The sequence below is a fragment of the Sciurus vulgaris genome (assembly GCF_902686455.1).
Source record: "Sciurus vulgaris genome assembly, chromosome: 3".
NCBI lineage: Eukaryota > Metazoa > Chordata > Mammalia > Rodentia > Sciuridae > Sciurus > Sciurus vulgaris.
The window spans coordinates 128,250,221-128,273,562 of record NC_136463.1 but is presented as its reverse complement, the minus strand read 5'-3'; the positions used below and the strand labels follow the sequence as shown (position 1 = coordinate 128,273,562).

Genomic DNA, 23,342 nt, shown 5'->3' with positions numbered 1-23,342 from the left:
GTTAAATTATCTTAAGTTTTTATTTATGTGTTTTTTTGTAGCATTTCTTTACGTGAGACTTCCCAAGGCTTTCTTCCTTACTTTTTTCTCTCTACCCAAGATAATACTAAAATCATTTCTGCTTCTCAAAATATCCCTTGCCTTTGTTTATCTGTCATTTTCTTCATTACAAATATGATTCATTATACTATAGGGGCTTTTAAAATGTTCTGATCATGTTTTGCAAAAACCATATAGAAAGAAAGCCATCCTATATGGACTTCATCTAACCATATAATTTAATATTGCTCTTAAGCGTGAAATAAAGAAAGCCTAAAGGAAATCAAACCATGGACAAATGAGAATTTCTAAAGCTTAACAATATAATTCATCCCCCCACTCCCAGCTATTGCACAAAGGCAAAATAAATATTACATTTAGATTGCTGAATGGCAACAATGTGGGAAAAGGCAAATGAAAAAACAGTAAAATTTATTTTATCCATTTCAATAATATGTGTACATTATATTTTAAAACCAGATTTTTCATAAAGTTTATACATATATACACATATATATATAATTCTCAAAATTTTTTATACATAGATATTATGTTAGTCACCTTTCCATTACTGTGGCAAAATACTTGAGATAAACAGCTTAACAAGGGAAAAGGTTTATTCTGGCTTATAGTTTAGGAGGTTTCATCCCATGGTCAGTTGGTCCAGGTGCTTTGGGCCTACGGCAGCATAGTACATCATGGTGGGAGCATATGACAGAGGAGCTGCTCACCTCATGGCAGCCAGGAAGCGAAGAGAGAAAGAAAAGGAGGGGATGGGGTCCTAATATACTCTTCAAGAGCATATCCCCAATGACCTAATTTTCTTTATACTCCTTACCTGCCTCCAAAGGTTTCACAACCTCACAATAGTGAGGTTTCACAACAGTGCCTCAGACTTGGGACCAAGCCCTTTATACCTGGGCCTTTGGGGACATTCAAGAGCCAAACTATAGCAGATATATACAAATAATTTTTATTAAAATGGAATCATACTATAGAAATAGTTTGGTGGCCTACTGTCTTTTTACTTAGCAACATTGTGAACTTTCCCCCTGCCATTAACTATTATGCTAGACCACATTTAGTGATTGTATATATCCTTTCCTAAAAAATGGCCTTAGGAAATAGAGATTTTTATTTTTAGGGTAAGAGCTATAAAATTGTGGGTTTTTAATCATTAACTTATATAAGGCTGTATGTTAGACTGGGCATGTATTATGTAAAAATTTTTCATTTACTTATACCATCATATACAAAGTGGAGCTGAAGTAGAAAAACAAGTTTCTTGTGAAAGATCCCTCACCCCTGTTTCAGGACAGAGAAGAGTCAGGTCTGTGATTTGGGTTTGGTCTCATATGTGAACAAAACATGTACAGACCTAGTTGGTAACTTACAAGGCCTTTTGTAAGGCAAATTTTAAACTCAGAAAAGGCAGGAGTTAATAGTAAATTTGTTTTATAGTTAGTCAAAATAGGTTATTCATGACTACAATGTAGATTTACTGTAGGTGAAACAGGTATTAATTTAGGCTTTTAAATTTTTATATATAATTATATGATGTATATTAATATATAATTATATAACATAAATTATATAGATAGAAAACACTGGTGAATGGTATAAAAGGGAACTATTACATACCAGTGTTTTTTTTCAGATAAAAACACTACAACTAAAACTCTCAAACAACATGACGGCTCTCTCCTCCGATTTCATCGAAAATTATATACTGATTCTTAGCTGAATGTGCTTTTTTGTTGTTTCTCTTAGGAAGTCATTATAAATTTAAAATGCATTCAAATAAAAAGCTCTGATTACAAATTGTTGTGCTTACTGTTTCATAGATGATCACTGTGTGAGTCGCTGTAACTCCCAGAGCTGCATATTAGCCCAGGAAGAAGAACAGTATCTGCAGAGTGGAGACCAGCAACTGACTCGACATGTCTTGCTGTGTTTACTTCTCATTATTGGCCTGTTTGCTGTAAATGTTTCTTCTGGTTTTGTTTGGGGCCTAGTTCTTTAAATGTCTGGCAAAGATTTATTCAGGCATCTGGGAGAAACTTAGTTGCTACTTTTCAGAAGTATAGTGGCTAGGCCATCTGAATTCTAATCTCATTTTAAGTGTTTTTGTGGGGAGGGGAGAATCATTCACATTACTCTATTGCCTAAGTGTTCCAGTAGCCTGTTCTACTTAGAATTACTTATTAATTCTGTGCGCTGAACCTAAATTTGGTAATATCAGATATCTCCATCATGTGTCCAATGCTTGACTGACCAAAGTGGACAAATGCCCATGTTATCTCTCACAAGGTATTTCTCAGATAAATTAATTTTGAAGAATAAAATTGAATTATGGAAAGCAACCTATTTCATACAGTAGGGAAAATAGGAAAAATACCCAACATATTACTGCCATCTAACTTTTTTTTTTTTTTGGCAGGGTGGGGGTTGCTGGAGATCGAACCTAGGGTATCACACATTCTAAACACAACCTTTACCACTGAGTTTCACCCTTGGCCCCTGCCTTTGAATTTTTTTTTTAAACACATTCTTTATGGTTCTAATAATACATATATTTATAACCTGCTTTTTCACTTACCTCAAGCATTTTCAGAGTGTTCATAACTAATACTTTAAATAGCTCCCCAGTTAACATTAGGAGAGCTATATTATAATTTATTCAACCACTTCTTTATGAATTGTTCCTAGCTTTTTAAACTAATAAACCTCTCCATGCATTACATTTCCTAGTGATATATTTCCAAATTTGAGAAACATGGATCAAAGAGTATATTTCTGTGACTTTAGATGTATTATATTAATTTGTTTTTCAAAGGGTAGATAGTATAGATTTATAAAGTGCTCTCACTAATATTGAATATTGTAATTTGAGGGGGAGGTGATACTAGAGGATTTAACCCAGACATGCTTTCTATATCCCTGGCATTTTTATATTTTATTTGGAGATAGGGTCTAGCTGAGTTGCTGAGGCTGGTCTTGAACTTGTAATCCTTCTGCCTCAACCTCCAAAATTACAGTGATTACAAGCATGTGCAACCACACACAGCATAATTTAATTTGAATAATTAAGTGAAATACAGCACTTTAAGGCATGCATTTCTTAAATTACTAATGGTTTTTATTAGCTGTATGTCCTCTTGTGAATTATCAGTTATTATAATTTTTTAAAGATGATTTAAGTGTAACCTGCCTAGAGGTGGGAGATAGGCCATATAACCTATGAACCCTTTCACACAGAATGCTTGTTACATAGTATGATATCAGCCAGCTACACTTTATCTGCTGTTTAAGAACAAAAGTCAAAAAAATAAGAAATGCTGCCAAGAATTGCTGCTTAGTGATATAATTATTTTAATTGTGTAGAACTAATTTTAAAATCAGTCCTGTCTTAGGCTAGTCGGCAGTCCTGGTGTATTATGTAAGCCTCTGTATTATGGCTCATGTCTTCTTGCTTCAAATCTGATCAGAATAGATGCTGTTTGAATGACATCTGTCAAGAGAAGCGGTTGAAACCTCTTGTTTGAAAGACAAAGCCTCTATATTCTCTCCATGTTTTTCCCTTTAGTCTTTCCCCCCCTAATTATTAGGTAGAAAAGTTATTGTACTTTGCTCTGGATGGAGAAAAATGATTAGCATGTTTCATTTTAAAGTATTCTTTTTTTCTTTTCTTTATAGAATCTTTCCAGTTGTTTATGGTGGCTATTCAACCAAGAGCCTGGAAGACTATATGTTGAGTTACAGTTTTTCTGTGCTGTGTTTAACTTTGGCCAGGTATTTATTTACCAAAACTTTTGAGGGGTTTTTGTCTTCCCAGATGAGTTGAATGCAGAGAAGGGTATGCGGATGTTGTTGTTTTCTTCTAAATCAAAGGGGTTTAGTTTGTTTGCCAGCTGCTGGTATACATGACAGCTGACAGCTGCTGCCTGTCTTCTAGTAGAGATGAATTATTATATTGGTTAAAGTCATCAGAATGTATATTGAGTGTTTCAACCAGCAACACCAAATAGTTTTTTTACTTTGATTTTGAGATAAAGAATGATAATTTAAGCAGGGACAAGATGTCCTAAGTTCTTTTTAAACTTTTTGTGATCTTAAAAACTCACTTTGGGAAAAATGATTCACCTTCTCTTAAAGAATTTAGCCACTTAAATGGATAAGTATCATTTCATTTACATTTTGAACAATAGATACTTAAATCTTTTCTTTAAAATCATGTGGTGTGTAAATAAAATTTTAGTCAGGGTAATAGTTGTCTTTCCTTGAGAGTTATTTCTGTGCCAAACATTGTTAAGCAATTTACATATGTCACTTAAACATCACAGAATATTTGCAACATAGATGTTATCTCTGGTTTAAAAATTAGAAAACTAAAATTCCATGAAAAAGTAATATAAAAGGTGCTATTGTCTTTGTTAATGACACTATTAAAATACATATTTAACAATAAGTGACATTTTACATATTACAAAGTATTTTTACATGCATACTCAAAATTTGATATTTTCATGAACTTTTTTTTTTTAAATTGATCCTGGGGATCAAACCTAAGATATTGCATATGCTAGGCAAGTGCTCTATCACTGAGCCACATCCTCAGCCCTTACTTTTTAATTAGAGAATACTTATCCTTCATCCAATAGATCGAGTATCAGTTTGAAAAAATGTTTGCCTACTAAATGTAAAATACTTTGCCATGAGTTAGTTAAGATTTCTCAACAAATGCTCCTGCAATATTTTTCCTAACATTAATATCTTAAAGTATTTCCAGTTTGTTTTGCCATTACTGTGGGAACAAAATGGTTGTATCTAAAGGGGCAAATTGCCTCAAATCAGCTTATTACAGACAAATATGAGCTTCCCAAAAGCGACGTAATACCTATATCTCACATTGTGATTTGGCCTCATATCTAAGGAATTATAAAATACTAGGTTGAAAAAAATCAGTCTTCTATAGCTCATGCATTCAGAAAGCCACTTCAAGCTTAGCCCTCCCAGTCCTGGGGCTGAGAAAGCTTCATTGCACAGCACTTTGTCATGAACTGAGTTAGTACTAGGAATGTTGCACTTAAAATGCTGCCCACACAACTTATGTCTCAAGTAGTTCAAGGGAGTGAGAGACACACAAACCCAACTCCCATCCCATTTTCCTCTTGGGAGGTGGAGAAAGATATCCCCTCCTGACTGTTTATAGTTTGGGGGTAAAGAAAATTAGGCCCTTCGTGCAATGCTATATTGCATTCTCCATCCCACCTCCTACCAACCTGCACCCCGACAATGCCTCACAAATGGTAGCACAGCCCCCTTTCCCCCCAAGCAGTCCCAAATCCTCCTGATCTGTGGCTGATATCTGGTGCCAGTTTGTCTTATCACCCCAACTCCTTCAAGCTCTTTCTCTAACCACTAGCCAGTATCACTTCACATAAATTCTGTTCAGTTATTATAATTGGATATTGCAGCACTTATTAGTTACGTAATTTATGAAGTTTTAACAGAAAAACAATAAATATCTAAGCACAGTGGGAGATTTTTTTTCAAAAAGAAGAAAACAAAGACATAATAAGCCTTAAATATTTTCATTCTTCTTTAGTGAGCTGTCATACAAATATGGTTGCTCAGAACTCGTTTTTTATCACCCAACATAATTAGGATAGAGTGATTGGGAAGAAGCAGCAAGTATCACGTCTGCCTTCAGGTACTGAATTTCAAAGGACCTACTTTGTATACTCCATTTGAAATGTTGCTCTAATCACACTATAGGTTTGCCTCCTCAAGCACTAAATTTGGTGGTTTCCTTAACCTGGTCTTAAAATTGTATTGTTGCAGCCAGAAAAAATAATTTTGTTTTTTTCTTTAGGGATTTATTTCCTTTGGAATCTTTGGATTGGACAAACATTTAATCATCCTACCTTTCAAAAGAAGGTAAATTTAGTTTTGAAATAAATTCCTATATCCCTAAATTTGATGACAGATATTTTTATACCTTTAACACTGATATTTGTATACCTTTATCTGTTGATTCACATAGTTGTAAATAATTGCAGAGAGAATGTTGGGAGAACTGTTATAAATTGAGCAATATAATTTGCATTTTAACAAGACAAGAACTGAGGGACCTTGATTTCTATCTATGTCATTAGCTACATAAAGTTAAATAAAACTTGAACATGACTTTAGAAAGAGAAGTAGTAAGTAGTGTGCCCCCAAAGGTACATATTTGATTATCTTTCTCCTTTGACAATAAGATTCCTCTTTCTATCAAACTAACTTATAGAAAACTCAAGTATTCTTTCTAAATTGTTTTATTGGCTTAGTAAAGGGTTTCTTTGAATTAAGATCAAGAATTTAAGAAAAATATCAAGTAGAACATACTGCAACTTGTGGATGGGAGGAGAAGGCAGGGGGACAAATCTTTGTACTTCATTTGCTTTCAAAGTCAAAATTAGTAGAAACTATAAGTGCTAATGGAATTCATCCTACCTGCTCTATGAAAAGTGCCCAGTAAACAGTATCTCTTCTTCTTTCTTACTTCTCCTTCATCATCATCATCATCTTCTTCTTCTTCTTCCTCTTCACTAAGATTTCATTGCTAGGGTCATAATCATTTCATGAAGGAAAAGCATAGTAAGAAAGTTATTGAATATGAAATACTCAACAGTGCTATTTTGTGGGCTGGCAGAAACAAAACCAGTCTGTACTACAGAGCCCAGTATTTGTCTCTGTGATACCAAAATTTAAAAGTGATTGAGTAAACTTCAGGATGTGGTGGTGTATGCCTGTAATCCCAGCGGCTCAGGAGGCTGAGGCGGAGGATCGAAAGTTCACAGCCAGCCTCAGCACTAAGCAACTCAGCAACTCTCTTAAATAAAATACAAACTAGGGGGCTGGGGTTGTGACTCAGTGGTAGAGCACTTGCCTTATACGTGTGAGACACTGGGTTCAATCCTCAGGACCACATAAAAATAAAGGTATCATATCCATTTACAACTAGAAAAATAATTTTAAAAAATACAAAATAGGTCTGGGGATGTGGCTCAATGGTTGAGTGCCCCTGAGTTCAATCCCCGGTACCGCCCCCCCCCCCCAAAAAAAAAAGATTGAGTAAACTACTTGATCTCTGAGTTAATCTTTGTGCTTCAAAACAGTAAAATGTAGTATAAGGAACATTTCTTAGTAGAAACTGAAATGAACCAAAAAGTCTACAAGATTTATAAAATGATCGGGTCCCTAACCCAGCCTGCTGTGAAAAGGAAACCAAATGCAGAATCAATTATGTTTCTGCTTCAAAGACTGATGACATCTGGATGTTGTAGATGAGATGGGCTTGCATGACTGGCTTTGGAACAGCCATTTTGATAGGGCAGGAAGGATTCTCTCCCAGTGCTTTTCTTTCCTTAAAAATAGCCTCTTTCAGCTGGGGATGTAGCTCAGTGGTAGAACGCTTGCCTAGCACATGTGAGGCAATGGGTTCAATCCTCTGCACCACATAAAAATAAATAAAGGTTAAAAAAAAAACTTTCAGGAAGTGAATAATTAAAAAAAAAAAAAAAAAATAGCCTCCTTAGGCATGGTAGTACACATTTATAATCCCAGCTCCTGGGAGGCCTCAAGTTTGAGGCCAGCCTGGGCATCTTAGTCAGAACCTGTATCAAGATAAAAGCATTTCTCAAAAAGGGGCTGAGGATGTTACTCCGTAGTAGAGCACTTGCCTAGTTTTAACAAAGTTCTGGGTTCAATCTCTAGTATCTCCAAAGAAAAAAAACAGACTCCTTAAATTTTGGTTTTCAGACTTGAATTTCTATGGAATAATAAAGAAACAGCAGGAAACCGAGATTCTCCTGTTTCTGAGGAAATAAAAATGACTTGTCAACAATTTATCCATTATCACCGTGACCTCTGTATCCGTAACATCGTCAAGGAAAGAAGGTAAGCAAATTGCCATTGCAGGTTCCAGATAATTGTATTTTACATAAACTAATTTTGGATTTTAACAGGATGCTAATTATGGGTCAGTTTATAGTTTAAGAAGTAGCATATTGAAAGAGCCATATCACTTTGATTTTAATATTTTAAAATATATAACTTTTGATTTCTGCATAAAATGTGAGAACTTTAAAACAAACCAGAATGTGGTAGAATACTAACATTCAATTCATGTTGGCAATTAGTGTCTCTCACAAAGCTTTGAAATGCATTGGATTCTGAAGTGATTTTATATTCCCATTTTCTAGTGCTGTTATTTCATATTACTAATGCCATAGTCAAGAAAACAAAATGAATGCAGGAGCGGTGGGCACATGCCTGTAAGCCCAGCAATTTGGGAGGCTGAGGAAGGAGGATTGCAAGTTCAAAGCCAGTCATAGCAACTTAGTGAGACACTGTCTCAAAATTTTTTAAAAGGGACTGGCAGATGGGGAAATAGCCCAGTGGTAAAGTGCCCCAGATTCAATCCCCAGTACTACAAAAAAATAAAAAATTTAAAAATAAATTTCTGCCTCTTAATTCTGCTGCTTATATTTCACCTCAAGTCCTAATCTTTCTTTGGTCTGTGACATTATATCTGTTCTTCTCATCCTCAAGATATGGAATATACTGCAGCAGGAAACAATCAGTTTTGAATAAACAAATGTTATAGTGCAAATATTTTTGGTTGTCATGAAAGAGAAATAAAACATAAGGAACTTAATATATGTGCATACCTGAAAATTTTAAAACTATACAGGATGGTTTGTTTGCATATATTATGCCAATGTATTTAACATACATGCCATTAGAATCAGAAGGTGGCCTGGGTTAGATAGTGGAAGGGGGACTCATTTGGGTGTTGGTTAATACTAGAATTCACCTCCTAAATTGAAGTTTCTTGACTGTGTGACAATGGGCAGGTTCAATTCTCTAAGCCTTAGTTTTCCTTTCTTTAAAAATCTGACTCTTACTGTTGTTTGAATTAAGTGACAAAATGTCTGTGATGTGCCTAGCCCAATGGTAAACTACAGAGAAGAGTTTTCTACCCTCAAAGGGTAGGTAGTTTCAACAATTTAAAACTGCTTTTCAAAATTAAAAAAGAACATGTCTGTTGTTAGCTCTGTCAGGCCTGTTGTGCTTGCCAACTGTCAGGAAGTGTGGCTCTTACCTGGTAGGGCTGCCAGGCTGCCTTGGTCCCAGATGGTTGAATGGGCACCAGCTGATAGTGTTCTGGCCTGTTCTCTGTCCCCTTCCAGGCATTACTGCCTGTACAGCATCACATTCTCTGACACACTGTATGTCTCCAAGGGCTTTTGTTACAGCTGCCTGATCAGTCACCAAGAAACTATTCAATTGGTGTCTGGGACAGAGAGGCATTAGACTATAAATTAAAAGTCAACAAACAGGAAGAAGGCTCATATAGGTTGTGAAATTTAGGCTTCTATCAAAAGTGATGTTTGCAGTTGCAAAGAATTAAGAGCTCTTATCACTAAGTGAAACACATAGGTTAAAATACTGTAATTTGGGCCTGGAGATGGAGTTCAGCGGTGGAGTGCTTGTCTAACAAGCATGAGGGCCCTGGGTGACATCCCCAGCACCTCAAAACAAAACAAACTGTGATTTTATATACTTGAGAAACATTTTTGTTTATTAACCTATTTTATAATTCTTATATGAAACACTAACATTTTATTTATAAAATGTTTTTAATTCTTGTCACCTGTTTCTCATTTCATCTCAGTCTTCATCTGCTATTTCCTATTGTCAAGCGCTTAAGGTTTTACAGCTTGACTGATGCTTGTGAACAGATTCTTGTTATCTATTGCATATTCGTATGAAAATGTACAGAATTTATGTAATTGGGTTTGGGTTTTTGTTGTTTTTTGCATTGCTCTTTTTCTTGTTTACTTGGACATATTTGAAGGAACTCATATTTTCATTAGGAAGACAGAATTTAAGTAATCAAGAAGTAGATTTATAAAGTACCTTCAAAAATAACCTTAAGATTTGTAGCAAGACAGATCTCAAATCCTGCATGACACCTAAGTATGATTGGCATACTTAGCAAATATGAAGCAAATCCTGACAAACACCTAAGTATGATTGGCTTGGCTTCTGATGGCAAGAAAGACTACTTGTGGGCACTATAAGCTGGAAATAAAGTATGATTTGAGTAGTTTAATAAAAATAGTCACTTCTTAAGAGCTTACAAAAATATGTAATGTTCCTGAGACAATTAAAATTACTTAGCACAACTAAGAAAATAATAAATTATAAAGTACATAATATTCAGACATTATGTCAAATTTTTGTTGAGGCATTTCTGTTTTCACAAGCATCACTGGCACTTTTTATTTTTCTCCTAGGGTCAGGAAAGTTAACAACTTCTTTATATTCAGAACAGTTTCATTCCTGCCATGCCTTTAACTGTCATGCCGTCTTCCCTTGTTTCCTTCTGTTTTTCCTTGCTTATCCTCTACCATGCAGTGCTGATACCAGATTTACAGAACATATGGGTGAATCATTCCTTTGACATACAGGTGTGGTGCAAAGACTTCTGCTGGGACCTTCTGTGGCTGTGACCTGGTGAACTGGCTAATTGAAGTTGGCCTTGCCTCTGACCGTGGTGAAGCTGTGATATACGGAGACAGACTGGTGCAAGGGGGAGTCATCCAACATATTACCAATGAATATGAATTTCGAGATGAGTACTTGTTTTACAGATTTCTTCAAAAGAGTCCTGAACAGACTTCCACTATTAATGCAAGCAACCCCCAACACGAAAGCTATAAAGAAATTGAGCATTCACCCCCATCATCACTTTCTCCTAAGACCTAAATGATAAAGGAGAATCCCACATGGAATCATATTCTGGCCCCAGATCCAGTATTTATCTATGTGATCTTGGGCAAGTTACAACCTCTCTGAGCCTCAGTTGCCATTTCTGTAAAATCTGACAAGATGCATTCCCATCCCCTGCTAACACTGTGATTTTAGTATGTAAAACACATAGGAAAGTGACCTAGGAAAAATAAAAAACCAAAAGGAAAAGTTCTGATAGTGAATATAATAATTACTAGAAGTAATACTAATATGCCAATATTATAAAATGATTTCCTGGAACCATCTGCTATAATTTCAAAATCAATATCTAACTGATGATTCCTTTTAATTGCCAAATTTGACAGATGTTCTGTTGGTGAAATGGACCTAAAATTATGACAACTTTGTATTTATTGATAGCACTTCCTAAAAAATAATTTTACTGAATCTAATAGGAGGTTCTTATTCTCCCCCCAACTTTTCTCTGACAAAAACTCATTAACAATCTAGAACCACTTTTTTTTTTTTTTTTTTTTTTTAAAGGATTGTCTTTTCTTGCTCTTCTAACCAAAGTACTAATCTGTTCCCTTAGGAAAGGAATAAAAACCTCCATAAATATTATCATCTCCATAATCCTCAACAGAAGTATAATCCAATCTTTAACTTTTGTGCCACAGACAGTAATTTGTGCATATTTATTTAAATGTTATAAAATTATTGCCATGTGATGTATCACTTGTTATTTGCACAAAGCAATATAGTACAGAAGGATAACCCTACAACTTTGTTCCCTGCCGTGAATAAAAAAGATCATATATATAGTCCAAGTCAAGAGTTAAAACTTCTAAACATAGCACTCTGTGACTACCTTTAGAATTCTATGAGTTCTATGTATTAAAAAATTATAAATTTTTAAATTACTAAATGTCACTAAGTCCATTAAGGCTGCTGTGATGAAACACCACAAACTGGATAGCTTATAAACAACAGAATCTTATTTCTGGAAACATTTATAGGTCTGGAGGCTGTATAGTCCAAAATTAAGGCATGTGTCTGGTGAGCACCTGATTTCTGGTTTACAGCTGGTGCCTTTTTGCTGTGACCTCATATGGTAGAAGAAAAGAACTCTTGTCTCTTCAGTCCTGAGAAGGGCACTGATGCCATTCACGAGGGCTCTACCGTTACGACCTAACCACCCTCCAAGTACCATCACACTGGGGATTACATTTCAACATATGAATTCAGGGGGTGCAAACATTCAAACCATAGCACCCTCAGATAAAGTTCATCTTCAGAATATTAAAGAGACTATTCACATGATCTTTGAACATCTACTTAATTGTTAGGTGTCAGTGCTGGTTTAACTTACTTAAAATATGTTGAAATGTTTAATTATCTCATGTTTAGTGTTTTATATATAAAGCCATTTAGAAAATTATTGCCTTTTAATGCAACAAATATATGATTTTTAAAAAACCTGCATGGAAGCCTAGGGTATATAACCTGTAAATTTTTACCTTAGTGTACCTATACAGATTTCAAGCTAAAATTGGAGAATGGGGGTGTTTTTAAACAACTGTCTTGTGGGGGAACTTTTTCTAAAACAAAATAATGACCACATTAATACTCTGAATGCTCGGGAGTAAGCATAAAGTCTCACTGCTGTTCCAGTAGAGAGATAACTGACATGCATGCAGGCAACTCATACTCAAGTGGAGAAATTTTTTGTTTATGAACAAGTCATATCAATAAGTCATACTGCATATGTTCTGTTATTTGCACAAAAGGGTCTTTTTCCATGGAGGACACTAAAAGAAAATCCTAGATCAGAATGATGTGCAGTTTCAGATAAAGGATTTTAAGGGATGTTTTTAGGATTAAGGATATGCTAATTTTACTAAATGAAAATATTTGTAACTGTTACTTTCTCACTGACAAAGCAAGTTTCTCAATAAACTACCTATTTTAACTTTCCTTGCTGTCATCTTTTCTTTGGGTAACTAGAATGATGTAGGTGTTATCATAGAGGTGTTTTTCTCTAAGTTTTCAATGTTTTCTTAAATGAGTTTAAGATTGTCCCTTTCTTCATGACCCTTTAGGTCCTGTGTATAGGAACTTCCCCAATTCAGTAAACACCTTTTATGAGTGAGTCAATATGAAATTAAGAGTGCTTTGCATACATTTCATGATTTTTAATATATAGAATCACAGTTGGGAAAATTATGATTAAAATCTACCCCTTCTTACTATACTTCAGCATAGTCAATTATTAGCTTAACTCTCAATGAACAAATCCATGCCTAACTTGTGCTCTGCTTTTGATATTTTTAGAATAAGATAAAGTATATGTGGTACTTGGAGAACAATGATTAGTGACCTAAAAGTTATGCAGCAGAATTCAGCTCTTGGTTTTTGCCCCTTCATATCTCATATCATTTACATGTGATAAGTGATGACTGGAAACACATTTCAGGACCATAAATATTATCACCATTCTTCAGGAAAAGACCGATTTTAAAGCTCTGCAAATGGTATGATAGAATTCTTAAGTAATTCAAAAGAGAAAAATTTACTTTGTAGACCCGTTTTTGGCAAATTTTCAAGAAGGAACTAACTTTCCAAAATTCTAGACTGCATATCATTTCTAGGGCAAAATTTTTTTATTGAAGATAAATTTATAAACTGATATTGTCATCAAAGATCAAACTAGCTGTTTTAAAAATAATTTATTAAATTATTCCCTTGGTTTATAACATAATTTAAGGATTGACCTAATAGAAAACTTAATTCAGCTATTATATTTTTTACTCTTACAAGAGATAAAATTTAATAAAACCTTAAATTTCTACAGCATAACCCAAGGCATTAATTATCCACACAAATAGTCATAGCCCAAATGCCACATTGCATTTATAGAGTAAAAGTCAAGCTACTTTATAAATTAATTTGCATATTATAATAATAATCTTTTATCTGGGGATTTATTCCCATTTTTAATATGGAAAGAAGTGACAGATTGATTTGGGACTTATCAAAAGCTAGCAAGTTATATGGATAAATTGTCTAGTTTTTTCAACCTTACATTTCTATAGGCAGAGGACTGTATAAATTTTTCCTGTCAGTACCAGAATATTTACTTTGCAAATATCTATTAAGCATTTATTACATGCCAGACACAATACTGAACACTGGGCATACAACAGTGAAAGCAAATATGATTCCTAGCTTCATAGAATTTTATTCTGTGAAAGACAAATTTATAATTAATTTGTGATCAGGATTACATGTGGCTCCAAGAGTATGTAAGAGACCGACCTTGTAGTTTGAGGAAAACTTCCTTAAGGAATCCCTGTTTTGGCAAAACTTGAAAGATGAAAAGAACTACAAAAGGGGAGAACATGGAAGGAATGGTGAAAGAGAGGGTTTAGCCAGGAGGAAGGAACTGGGTACATTCCAAGACTTGAAAGAGCAGCATAGTTGAAACATAAAAAACAATGGTGTGTAATAAGATATAGATGAAGGACAGATTAATTAGCAGGATCTTGGTGGCATTTGTTAAGGATAGAGATTTTAACCCAACAACTTCTTTAAAAGTGTCTTAGACTCAACAATAAGATAATGAACGAACACCTGATTTCAAAATGGGCAAAAGATCTGAACAGACACCTCACCAAAGAAGATATACAAAGGTGGGAAATGAGCAATGAAAAGATGTTCAACATTCCATGTCATTAGGGAATTGCAAATTAAAATGAGAAACAACTGCACACCTATTAGAATGGTCAAAATTCAAAACACTAACAACAAAAAATGATGGCAAGGATATGGAGCAACACTGCTAGTGGCAATGCAAATGGTAATGACTGGAAGACAATTTGGCAATTTCTTACAAAAACTAAACATTCTCTTAAAATACCATCCAGCAATTGCACACCTTGGTATTTACCCAATGTAAGCAGAAAATTGATATCCACACAGAAACCTGCATATGGCTGTTTGTAGGTTTATTCATAACTGCCAAGACTTAAAAGCAACCAAGATGTCCTATAGCAATGGTACATCCAGACAATGAGATATTATTCAGTGCTAAAAAGAAAGGAGTTATCAAGCCATAAAAAACACGGAGTAACCTTAAATGTACATTACTAGTAAATAAGAGAAACCAAACTGAAAGGCTACGTACTGTATGATTCCAACATTCTGGGGAAAGCAAAACTACAGAGAAAATTAAAAACAAAACAGTGGTTTCTGAAAGACAGTGGGAAGCTAAAAAATTAGAGCTGTAAGTTCACTGGTAAGCCAACTCTCTATAGAGTGTGTTTGAATGAAAATGCATATTCAGAATTAATACAATGACAAAGACTTAGTGTGTAAATCTAGAAACTTCTCTTGTTAGCACTGGTTAATATTTGCCTAAAGCGCAAGAAAACTCACCACTTCATATTTTTTCCATTACTAAAAAAAAAAAAAAAAAAAAAAACTCTTGAAATAATTGATAAAATGATTTGATGATATTACAAAATTATAATATAAATCCATGAATAATATTAATGTCTAATGCTTTATGTAGAATTGAATACTTAATTATTGTGACAAAAATGTTATTGTGGGCCTGGGGGAATATAGCTCAGTTGGTAGATTGCTTGCCTCGCAAACACGAGGCCCTGGGTTCAATCCCCTGCACACACACACACACACACACACACACAAAGTTATTGTGGCTAAAAGAAATAATTCATTTTCTGAAGTAACACCTAGTTGCCCCATGATATATGTGTTCAATTCCAATGTTTTCTTTCTCAGTATCTCAGCAAAACTATATTTAGTTTTAACAGTTGCACTATCACTTGAATACTATTGAAGAATAGTAGCTAAGTAGTTTTACCTCAAGACAATGGATTCTGATTTTGAGGAAGATTTCCAACCATTTCTATGATCTCTAAGAACTAATATTTGCCTTATAAATTCTAATTTCATCTTTTGTACTCTGAGGAAAGAGATTAACAATTTTATCCATATCAAGATGCTTGTTTTGGAGAACTGATTCCATCTCTTTGAATATTTCTTTCTCCAGCTTCCTCATGTTGTCCAACATTGTTCTGGCTTTATCCTAAACAATTAAAAGTATAATAAATACATGAACACACGAATCTAACCAAATTCCAATCCATCCTCACAGACAAGATTTGTTCACTGTGATTTCTACTTCCTGGATTGCTTACCCCTCCTAATCTGTACATACAGAAGGAACAAAACTCTTTTAGACTGAGTTAACATATTAGTACCAAATCCCTGCGTTCAATCCTCAGGATCAAAAACAACAATAGCAACAAAATTCCTGCATATAACCAAGTTAATATTCATATTTTTTGCCTCTTGGTTGCAAAGCACACAAACAAAAGGACCCAAAAGCCAGGCATGGTGGCACATGCCTGTAATCCCAGCAGCTCGGAAGGCTGAGGCAGGAAGATCATGAGTTCAAAGTCAGTCAGCAACAGCAAGGCGCTAAGCAACTCAGTGAGATCTTGTCTCTAAATAAAATATAAAAAAGGGCTAGGAATGTGGCTCAGTGATTGAGTGCCCCTGAGTTCAATCCCTGGTACTCCCTCCCCACAAAAAAGTGACCCTAAAATCAACTGAGAAATAAGCTATGAAAAAAACCAGCCAAGTCATTTAACAGAAAATACTTCCAATAAATACAGACTTTCAATCTAACCAGTAATCAAGAAATGTAAATTAAAGCTATCAGTAGGACTGAGTTTCCCTAAAACACAAAAGAGGTTACTAGAACCTACCTCAATAATACCTCCCTCAATTACATTAGTTTTCCTCTACTTTACATTGTCAATCAACAATGTCTTTTGGGCTGGGGCTGTAGCTCACTGGCAGAGCACTTGCCTAGTACACGTGAGGTACTGGATTCAATCCTTAGCACCACATAAAAATAAACAAAGACATTCTGCCGTCTACAACTACCAAAAATTTTTTTTAAATTAATGTCTTTTAAATAAAGCTTAAAATAGTAATAGCTTTTAATTTTTTATCCCAATATTACTTTGCAGTGTCAATCAGCAATTTAATGTAGTTTAAACAAACGTTTAATACTAAGTCTATAAAACTCACCTCCCAGAAGCAGTACAATGGGGAAAAAAGAAGTGAAAATTCATGAGAGCAATTGTGAACAATGGGGGCTATGTGGAAACTGCTGGGGAGGAGTAAAGGAACCCCAGTAGAGTTCCTGAAGTTTATCACTAAGGGACTTAAGCAAAGGCCAAAGAATCAGAGCATTCATCATCATTCACCACACAGTTCTGAGTGTGCAGAATAAACCAAGTGCATGCGAATGATCGACACCTCTGGCCCAGTGAATTGGGCCCCAGTCAGTTTATTAAGAGGGTTCCTGGGGCTTGCCCCTCATTTCACACCACCAAGCTACAAAACAGTATTTAGACTGTAAACCAGATGTGAAAACAAACTGGTCCCAGATAAAGCAGAATCAGCATTAAGAATTCTTAGCAAATAGGAAGACTGGCAGAGTTCTTTGCTTCAAGTAAAAGCAAAATAGCTATGGGGGAAAAAAGCACAGCAACTACGCAAATGTACTACAGGCAAAAATGAGTAATTACCTGGAGGAAAATTAATTTAATTGATTTAAATGTAGACAGATGTAAATGTATACACCTTGACAAAGTAAAAGACTTACATAGGAGGAAAAAATCAGCAAGTGGTAGAAATTGCCAAGAAAAGATAGAGGATGGTTGATCTTTTCCTTCACTGCAGGGAGTCAACCGATAGCTGCCTTTAGACAGCCCTTGTGCTTTCTTTCTTTTTCTTTTTTTTTGCAGTGCTGAGGATCAAACCCAGGGCCTCACGCATGCATGCTAAGCAAGAACTCTACTACTGAGCTACATCCCCAGCCCCATTTTGTTCTTATCTATTTTTTTTTTTTTTTAAGTTGGAGGGGCAAGGGATAGGGAGGGCTGAAGAGGCGTGTGGACTTTATAAAATCATCTTTCAATCTATATCAGAAAATAAATACATCTGCTTATTTCTAGAGATTTCAGGTAACATTGCTCTTTACCATGTTTACATTTTAAAAATAGAAGCATATATGATTTTTTAAAAACAAAGTATTATTTTAAGTCTATATGGCCTTTAATCACTTTCAATTAATTTTCATCTGCAGCCATAGGATTATGAATATTATGTAAAAGAACAGATTAATTGCCCTTGAGAGTCTATATAATTTTTGGTGTGAGATATAGATACTAAGCTAATTACTTAACCTCTCTCCTAGTTTTACATTCTTTATCAGTAAAATGGGGATAACAATAGTACCTATCTTATAAAGTAATTGTGGAGATTAAATGAAATAATCCATATAAAATAATATATAATAAGTGCTCAATAAATGTTAGTTATTGTTACATTTATTATACTAAATTTCTCTAAAATAGTCACAACACACATATTCTTAACCAAAGGTAAAAATAATACAACTTTACTATAGTATGAACATCTACATTATTTCTAAACCTACTTTTTACATGAAGGAAAGAAATTGGTTTCCAAAGTTTAGAATCAGATTGAATCATACTTTATTCTCAATGATACAACAAAGAATATAATATAATCATACCTCATTATTATCTATTACATCCAATGCCTGTTGATGTTTTTGATAGAGTAGGTGTCTTCTGTCAGGCTTAATCTTTAAGTGTGGCTTCTTTTTAACTGGATCTTCAAGTTCAAATGTTGGTGAACTGGTATCCAATAGTTGTGAAATATGTGGCACAAATATAAAAGGCTTAAAAACTGATCTAGAAGAAAGAGACTTTATTAAACTGACATGTTAAAATATTTAAAAATTCAGCATCATTCTATATTTTCCAAGATGTTCTCTTAGAGAAGTTTCTGTTAATGATGCTACATAGTAAGTTGCTCCTGTCATATTAATTATGCTTATGCCCAACTCCTAGGGTACAATGTGATCTTGTTTGTAGCAAGGGACAAAGCTTTGTTTAGGCTGGCATTCCTATGGACCTAACAGAGAGCCTACACACACATGGCATCAGTGAAGGAACAGTTTTCCATTTCCTAAGGCAAGAACAGTCCTCAGTTTCATAGACTGATTGAGGATTATAAACTGGACTGAAAATCAGCACAAGTGTTAATAAGGGGACACAGGTTTCATCCTAACTTCTTGAAAATATCTTTAATAATATAAAAGACTATAACAAAGGGATAGTAAATACAAAATCATTTCTAAATTTAATGTGCATTAAGTTTTGTAAGAGATACAAATGACTTGAATCAAGATAGGCTATAAAAGTCCTAAAGAATAGAAGAAAAAGGAGCCCAAACCTCCACCATGTTGGCTTAGAAACTGACTTCCTTAACAAGACTCTTAAAGTTCAAGAAGTAAAATCAAGAATCAACAAATGGGATAGAATCAAACTAAAAATCTTCATAGCAAAAACAACAACAACAACAACAACAACAAAAAAATATATATATATAATAATGTGAAGAGAGAGCCTACAGAATGGGAAAAAATCTCTATCATACACACCTCAGATAGAGCATTAATCTCCAGGATATATAAAGAACTCAAAAAGCTTAACAACAATAAAACAAATAACCCAATTAATAAATGGGCTAAGGAACTGAACAGACACTTGAAAGAAGATAAACAATCGACTGACAAATATATGAAAAAGTTCAACATCTCTAGCAATTAGAGAAATGCAAATCAAAACTACACTAAGATTCCATCTCACTCCAGTCAGAATGGCAATTATCAAGAACACAAGCAACAATAAATATTGGCAAGGATGTGGGAGGATACATTGCTGGTAGGACTACAAATTGATGCAACCACTCTGGAAAGCAGTATGGAGAGTCCTCAAAAAACGTGTAGTGGAACCATCATTTGACCCAGTCATCCCACTCCTAAGTTTATACCCAAAGGACTTAAAATCAACATACTACAGTGACACATCAATGTTTATAGCGGCTCAATTCACAACAGCCCAACTATGGAACGAACCTAGGTGCCCTTCAACAGATAAATGGATAAAGAAACTGTTATATATATACAATGGAATATTACTCAGCCAGAAGAATGAAATTATGGCATTTGCCAGTAAATGGATGAAACTGGAGAATATTATGCTAATATAAGCCAATCCCAAAGAACCAAAGGCTGAATTTTTTCTCTGATATGCAGATGCTAATTCACAATAAGTGGGTAGGGGAAGAATAGAAATAATTTGGACTAGACAGAGGGGAGTGAAGGGAAGGGTGGGTTGGGGGGTAGGAATGATAAAATGAAACAGACATTATTACCCTATGTGCATATGATTACATGACCTGTGTAACTCTACATCATGTACAACCAGACGAATGAGAAGTTATATTCCATTTACTTATGATGTGTCAAAATGCATTCTACTATCATGTGTAACTAATAGAACACATAAAAAGATATTTTTTAAAAAGATCATAATCTGGGTACTAGGAAAAAAAAAAGGCCTAAAGATATAAGTTGAACTATTGATAGTTTGTTTTATATGTATTTGTTTTCTAGATATGGGTATATAAGTAAATCTAACATAACTACATTACTTATTCTATTTACTAATTTGTTAATCATCTAATATTGTTAATGTCTGAAATCTAAGTTGAAAAACCTATTTTATTTTCTTGACAACGTTAAATATATTTGTAGGAAAGAAGAGTACAGATAAGTGTACTCCTTAACTATAAGTCTTTTCTTACCATAAAAAATGAGAACAGTTAAACACATGGAAATTTCAATCTAAAATTGGCACAGAAAATCTACCAACAAATTGTCTTATTTATATAACAAAAATTTAGTCTGACAGAACCATCAATATTCTATGATTTTACCCCACCCCATGACCACTTGCTAAGTTTACAGTATTGTGTGACTTCACCTCTCAGGATCAGGAGTTCCTGTAAAGAAGTGAATGCAAGGAAGGTTGGAATCTTGAGGTAAAACAGAAACCATGCTTGCAGTGGTCAGGAATTCTCCCTCCATATTAATGCCACTTGGTTTATCTCGGAGAATTTCCATCATTGTTTCAAAAGTTATGTTTCCTAAGGAAATAATTTAAAAACCCATCAAATATGTTTGCATACACTTACAAACTGCTTTCTCTACTGATAATATAGGAGATACTGGACTTGATATAAATGAGAGATTGACTATAAACAAACTGTTTTAACAGCAATTAGACTCATTCCATTATCACAGAAAGATACTTTCTCTTAAATATAAAATATGCAAAGTCTCAAAACCATTCTAACCAATAAACACTTCCCAAGAAAAAGGAATCAATACTGTAAAAATACACTCAATCCTATTGTACTTACAGAATTTTTAAGACATATTTAGTAATGAACTGATATCAGTAACTATTATCTGAGTCTGTCCATTCTTAGAACCAAATATTTAAAAATATTGTTTAGTTCCCAGTATTAAATGAGATAATTTTTTACAAAATAACACATTATTTTTCCTATAATAATTTCTGTGTCTGACATTAATAATCTTACATGAAAGTGTGGGCTGGAACTTGAAAAAGAATGAATAAGACAAAACACATTATTGGTTAATGGAATCTTGGTGTTCATAATCCTGCTGGACTACTTTAAAAGTTTAAACATCCCATTGTTCATAATGAAATATGTATGTGATGAAATAGTGCATGTGATTATACTGTTTTATACTTTGATATTTAAAGTTTAATGTTTTTTGGGCTGGGGGTGTAGTTCAGTGGTAGAGCGCTTGCCTAGCACATGGGAGGCACTGGGTTCGAGCCTCAGCCCCACATAAAAATAAATAAATAAAGGTATTGTGTTCATCTACAACTAAAAAAATTTTTTAAAGATAAATTAAGTTTAATGTTTTTAAGAATTTGTTGAGGAAAATAGAAAAAAAGTATTTTATATCTTTAGTAAACATAACATGCCCCTGGTTATAGAGAGCTTCAGATTTCAATATTTGGAAAGCATTACCAAAAATTTTGTAAAGTCACTGATGTTTTCAAACAGCTCTGTTCATTGTGTACACATCCATAGACAAAGATGAGGCTCAGAATTGCCTTATAGTAACAACAAAAAATCTTAACCTACCTGTTGCAGTTATGGTTTGGATATAAATGTCCCCCCCTCTAAAGCTCCTGTGTGAACGCAGTAATATTCAGCAGTGAAAGGATTAGACTATAAGAGTTGTAATCTCATTAGTGGATTAATCTACTTGATGGATTAATAATTTGAATGGGCTAGCTTGGCAGTAATTATAGACAGGTGGGAATGACTGGAGGAATTAGGTCACTAGAGGTGTGCCCTTGGGGTTTGTATTTTGTCCCTGATCCCTCTATCTGCTTCCTGGCCACAATGAGTTCAGCAGTTTTCCTCCACCAGTCCCTCTGCCATGATGTTCTGCCTAACTGTGGGTCCAGAGCAATGAGACCTCTGAAACTGAGCCAAAACAAACTTTTGCTCCTCAAAGTTGTTCTTGTCAAATATCTTGGTGACAGCAATAAAAAGCTGACTAAAACAGCAGTCTGCCAAAAATAGCTTGTTTTTCTTTTCAACTATCATGAATTTTCTTCTGCAAAATTTATCACTCCAAATTCCTCCTGGGTCAAATTAAAATTCCTGCAAATTAAAACTTACTATTAAGCTCAACTGAAATGACTTTTTCCTCTCCATCTACAAGTGGTAATAATCTTTTGTCTATATGTGTCCTAGTCCCATCATTAGATTATAAATTTTCTATAGAAAAGGATATTTCTCTGTTTAGTTCTCATGTATTTTAAAAAAACATTTTGGTGCATCTGTTAAGTGCCAGGCACTATCACAGAAAGTAGAGATGTATCTATATAGAGATATAAATACAAAGAGATATATCTCTTCATGAATATAAAGAAGTCAAATACCCTGATCTAATTTCAACTAAAGTAACTACAGTTAACAACTCATTTACAATCTCTCCTGAAAAGTTTCAGAATGAGAATCAAAACTTCATGATAAAAAATAGGGTAAAAAGAATTGTTTGAACTTTTAATGTGAAATAAAAATATTAAAGAAAAAGGTTTACATGAACTTATAAAAAATTTAGTTTAAAATTTTAACATATGAAGTCTTAAAACAAAGAATTAGGTATAATTTTTCCAACAAAATTTTAAGAGAATTCAACTGTATTTGACTATTGCAGCATGAGCATAAAGACAATTTTCACAAAAATATTTGAGGACTGCATCAAGTTTCCTAACCCATCATTTCCCAACATCCAATAATGGGGTTGTCCCTCCCTTAATGCTCTAATATTCAAGTCACTTTCTCTGAAAGCACATGGTCATATTACCATCCTCAGTTTTCAGTTAAGAGGTCTAACTTTCTATCCATGCCTTTTTTGTCACTGACTTTGTATGAGACTTAAGCAGTAAATCAATTACCTTCATGGA

General features: G+C 34.2%; 2 protein-coding genes across 13 annotated transcripts in view; one reads left to right on the top strand and one right to left on the bottom strand.

Annotated features, from left to right (window-relative positions):
• GPR155 (G protein-coupled receptor 155) overlaps positions 1-15,529 on the top strand; it is a 67,917-nt gene extending 52,388 nt beyond the window's left edge. For 7 of the 8 annotated variants that reach the window (XM_079135018.1, XM_079135016.1, XM_079135012.1 and 4 more), the window contains 5 exons: positions 1,884-2,020; positions 3,736-3,831; positions 5,915-5,979; positions 7,846-7,983; positions 10,563-15,529. In XM_079135018.1, the coding sequence (XP_078991144.1) occupies positions 1,884-2,020; positions 3,736-3,831; positions 5,915-5,979; positions 7,846-7,983; positions 10,563-10,860 (734 nt within the window). In that variant the 3' untranslated portion in view covers positions 10,861-15,529. Of the gene's footprint in view, positions 1-1,883; positions 2,021-3,735; positions 3,832-5,914; positions 5,980-7,845; positions 7,984-10,509 lie in introns of all 8 variants that reach the window. The other variant, XM_079135019.1, reaches the window with a different exon arrangement.
• SCRN3 (secernin 3) overlaps positions 11,317-23,342 on the bottom strand; it is a 32,026-nt gene continuing 20,000 nt past the window's right edge. For 3 of the 5 annotated variants that reach the window (XM_079135054.1, XM_079135052.1, XM_079135053.1), the window contains exons 6-8: positions 20,805-20,967; positions 18,485-18,665; positions 11,317-15,955 (exon numbers count right to left, since the gene is read on the bottom strand). In XM_079135054.1, the coding sequence (XP_078991180.1) occupies positions 15,785-15,955; positions 18,485-18,665; positions 20,805-20,967 (515 nt within the window). In that variant the 3' untranslated portion in view covers positions 11,317-15,784. Of the gene's footprint in view, positions 15,956-18,483; positions 18,666-20,804; positions 20,968-23,342 lie in introns of those variants that run through there. The other 2 variants (XR_013762999.1, XM_079135055.1) reach the window with 2 other exon arrangements.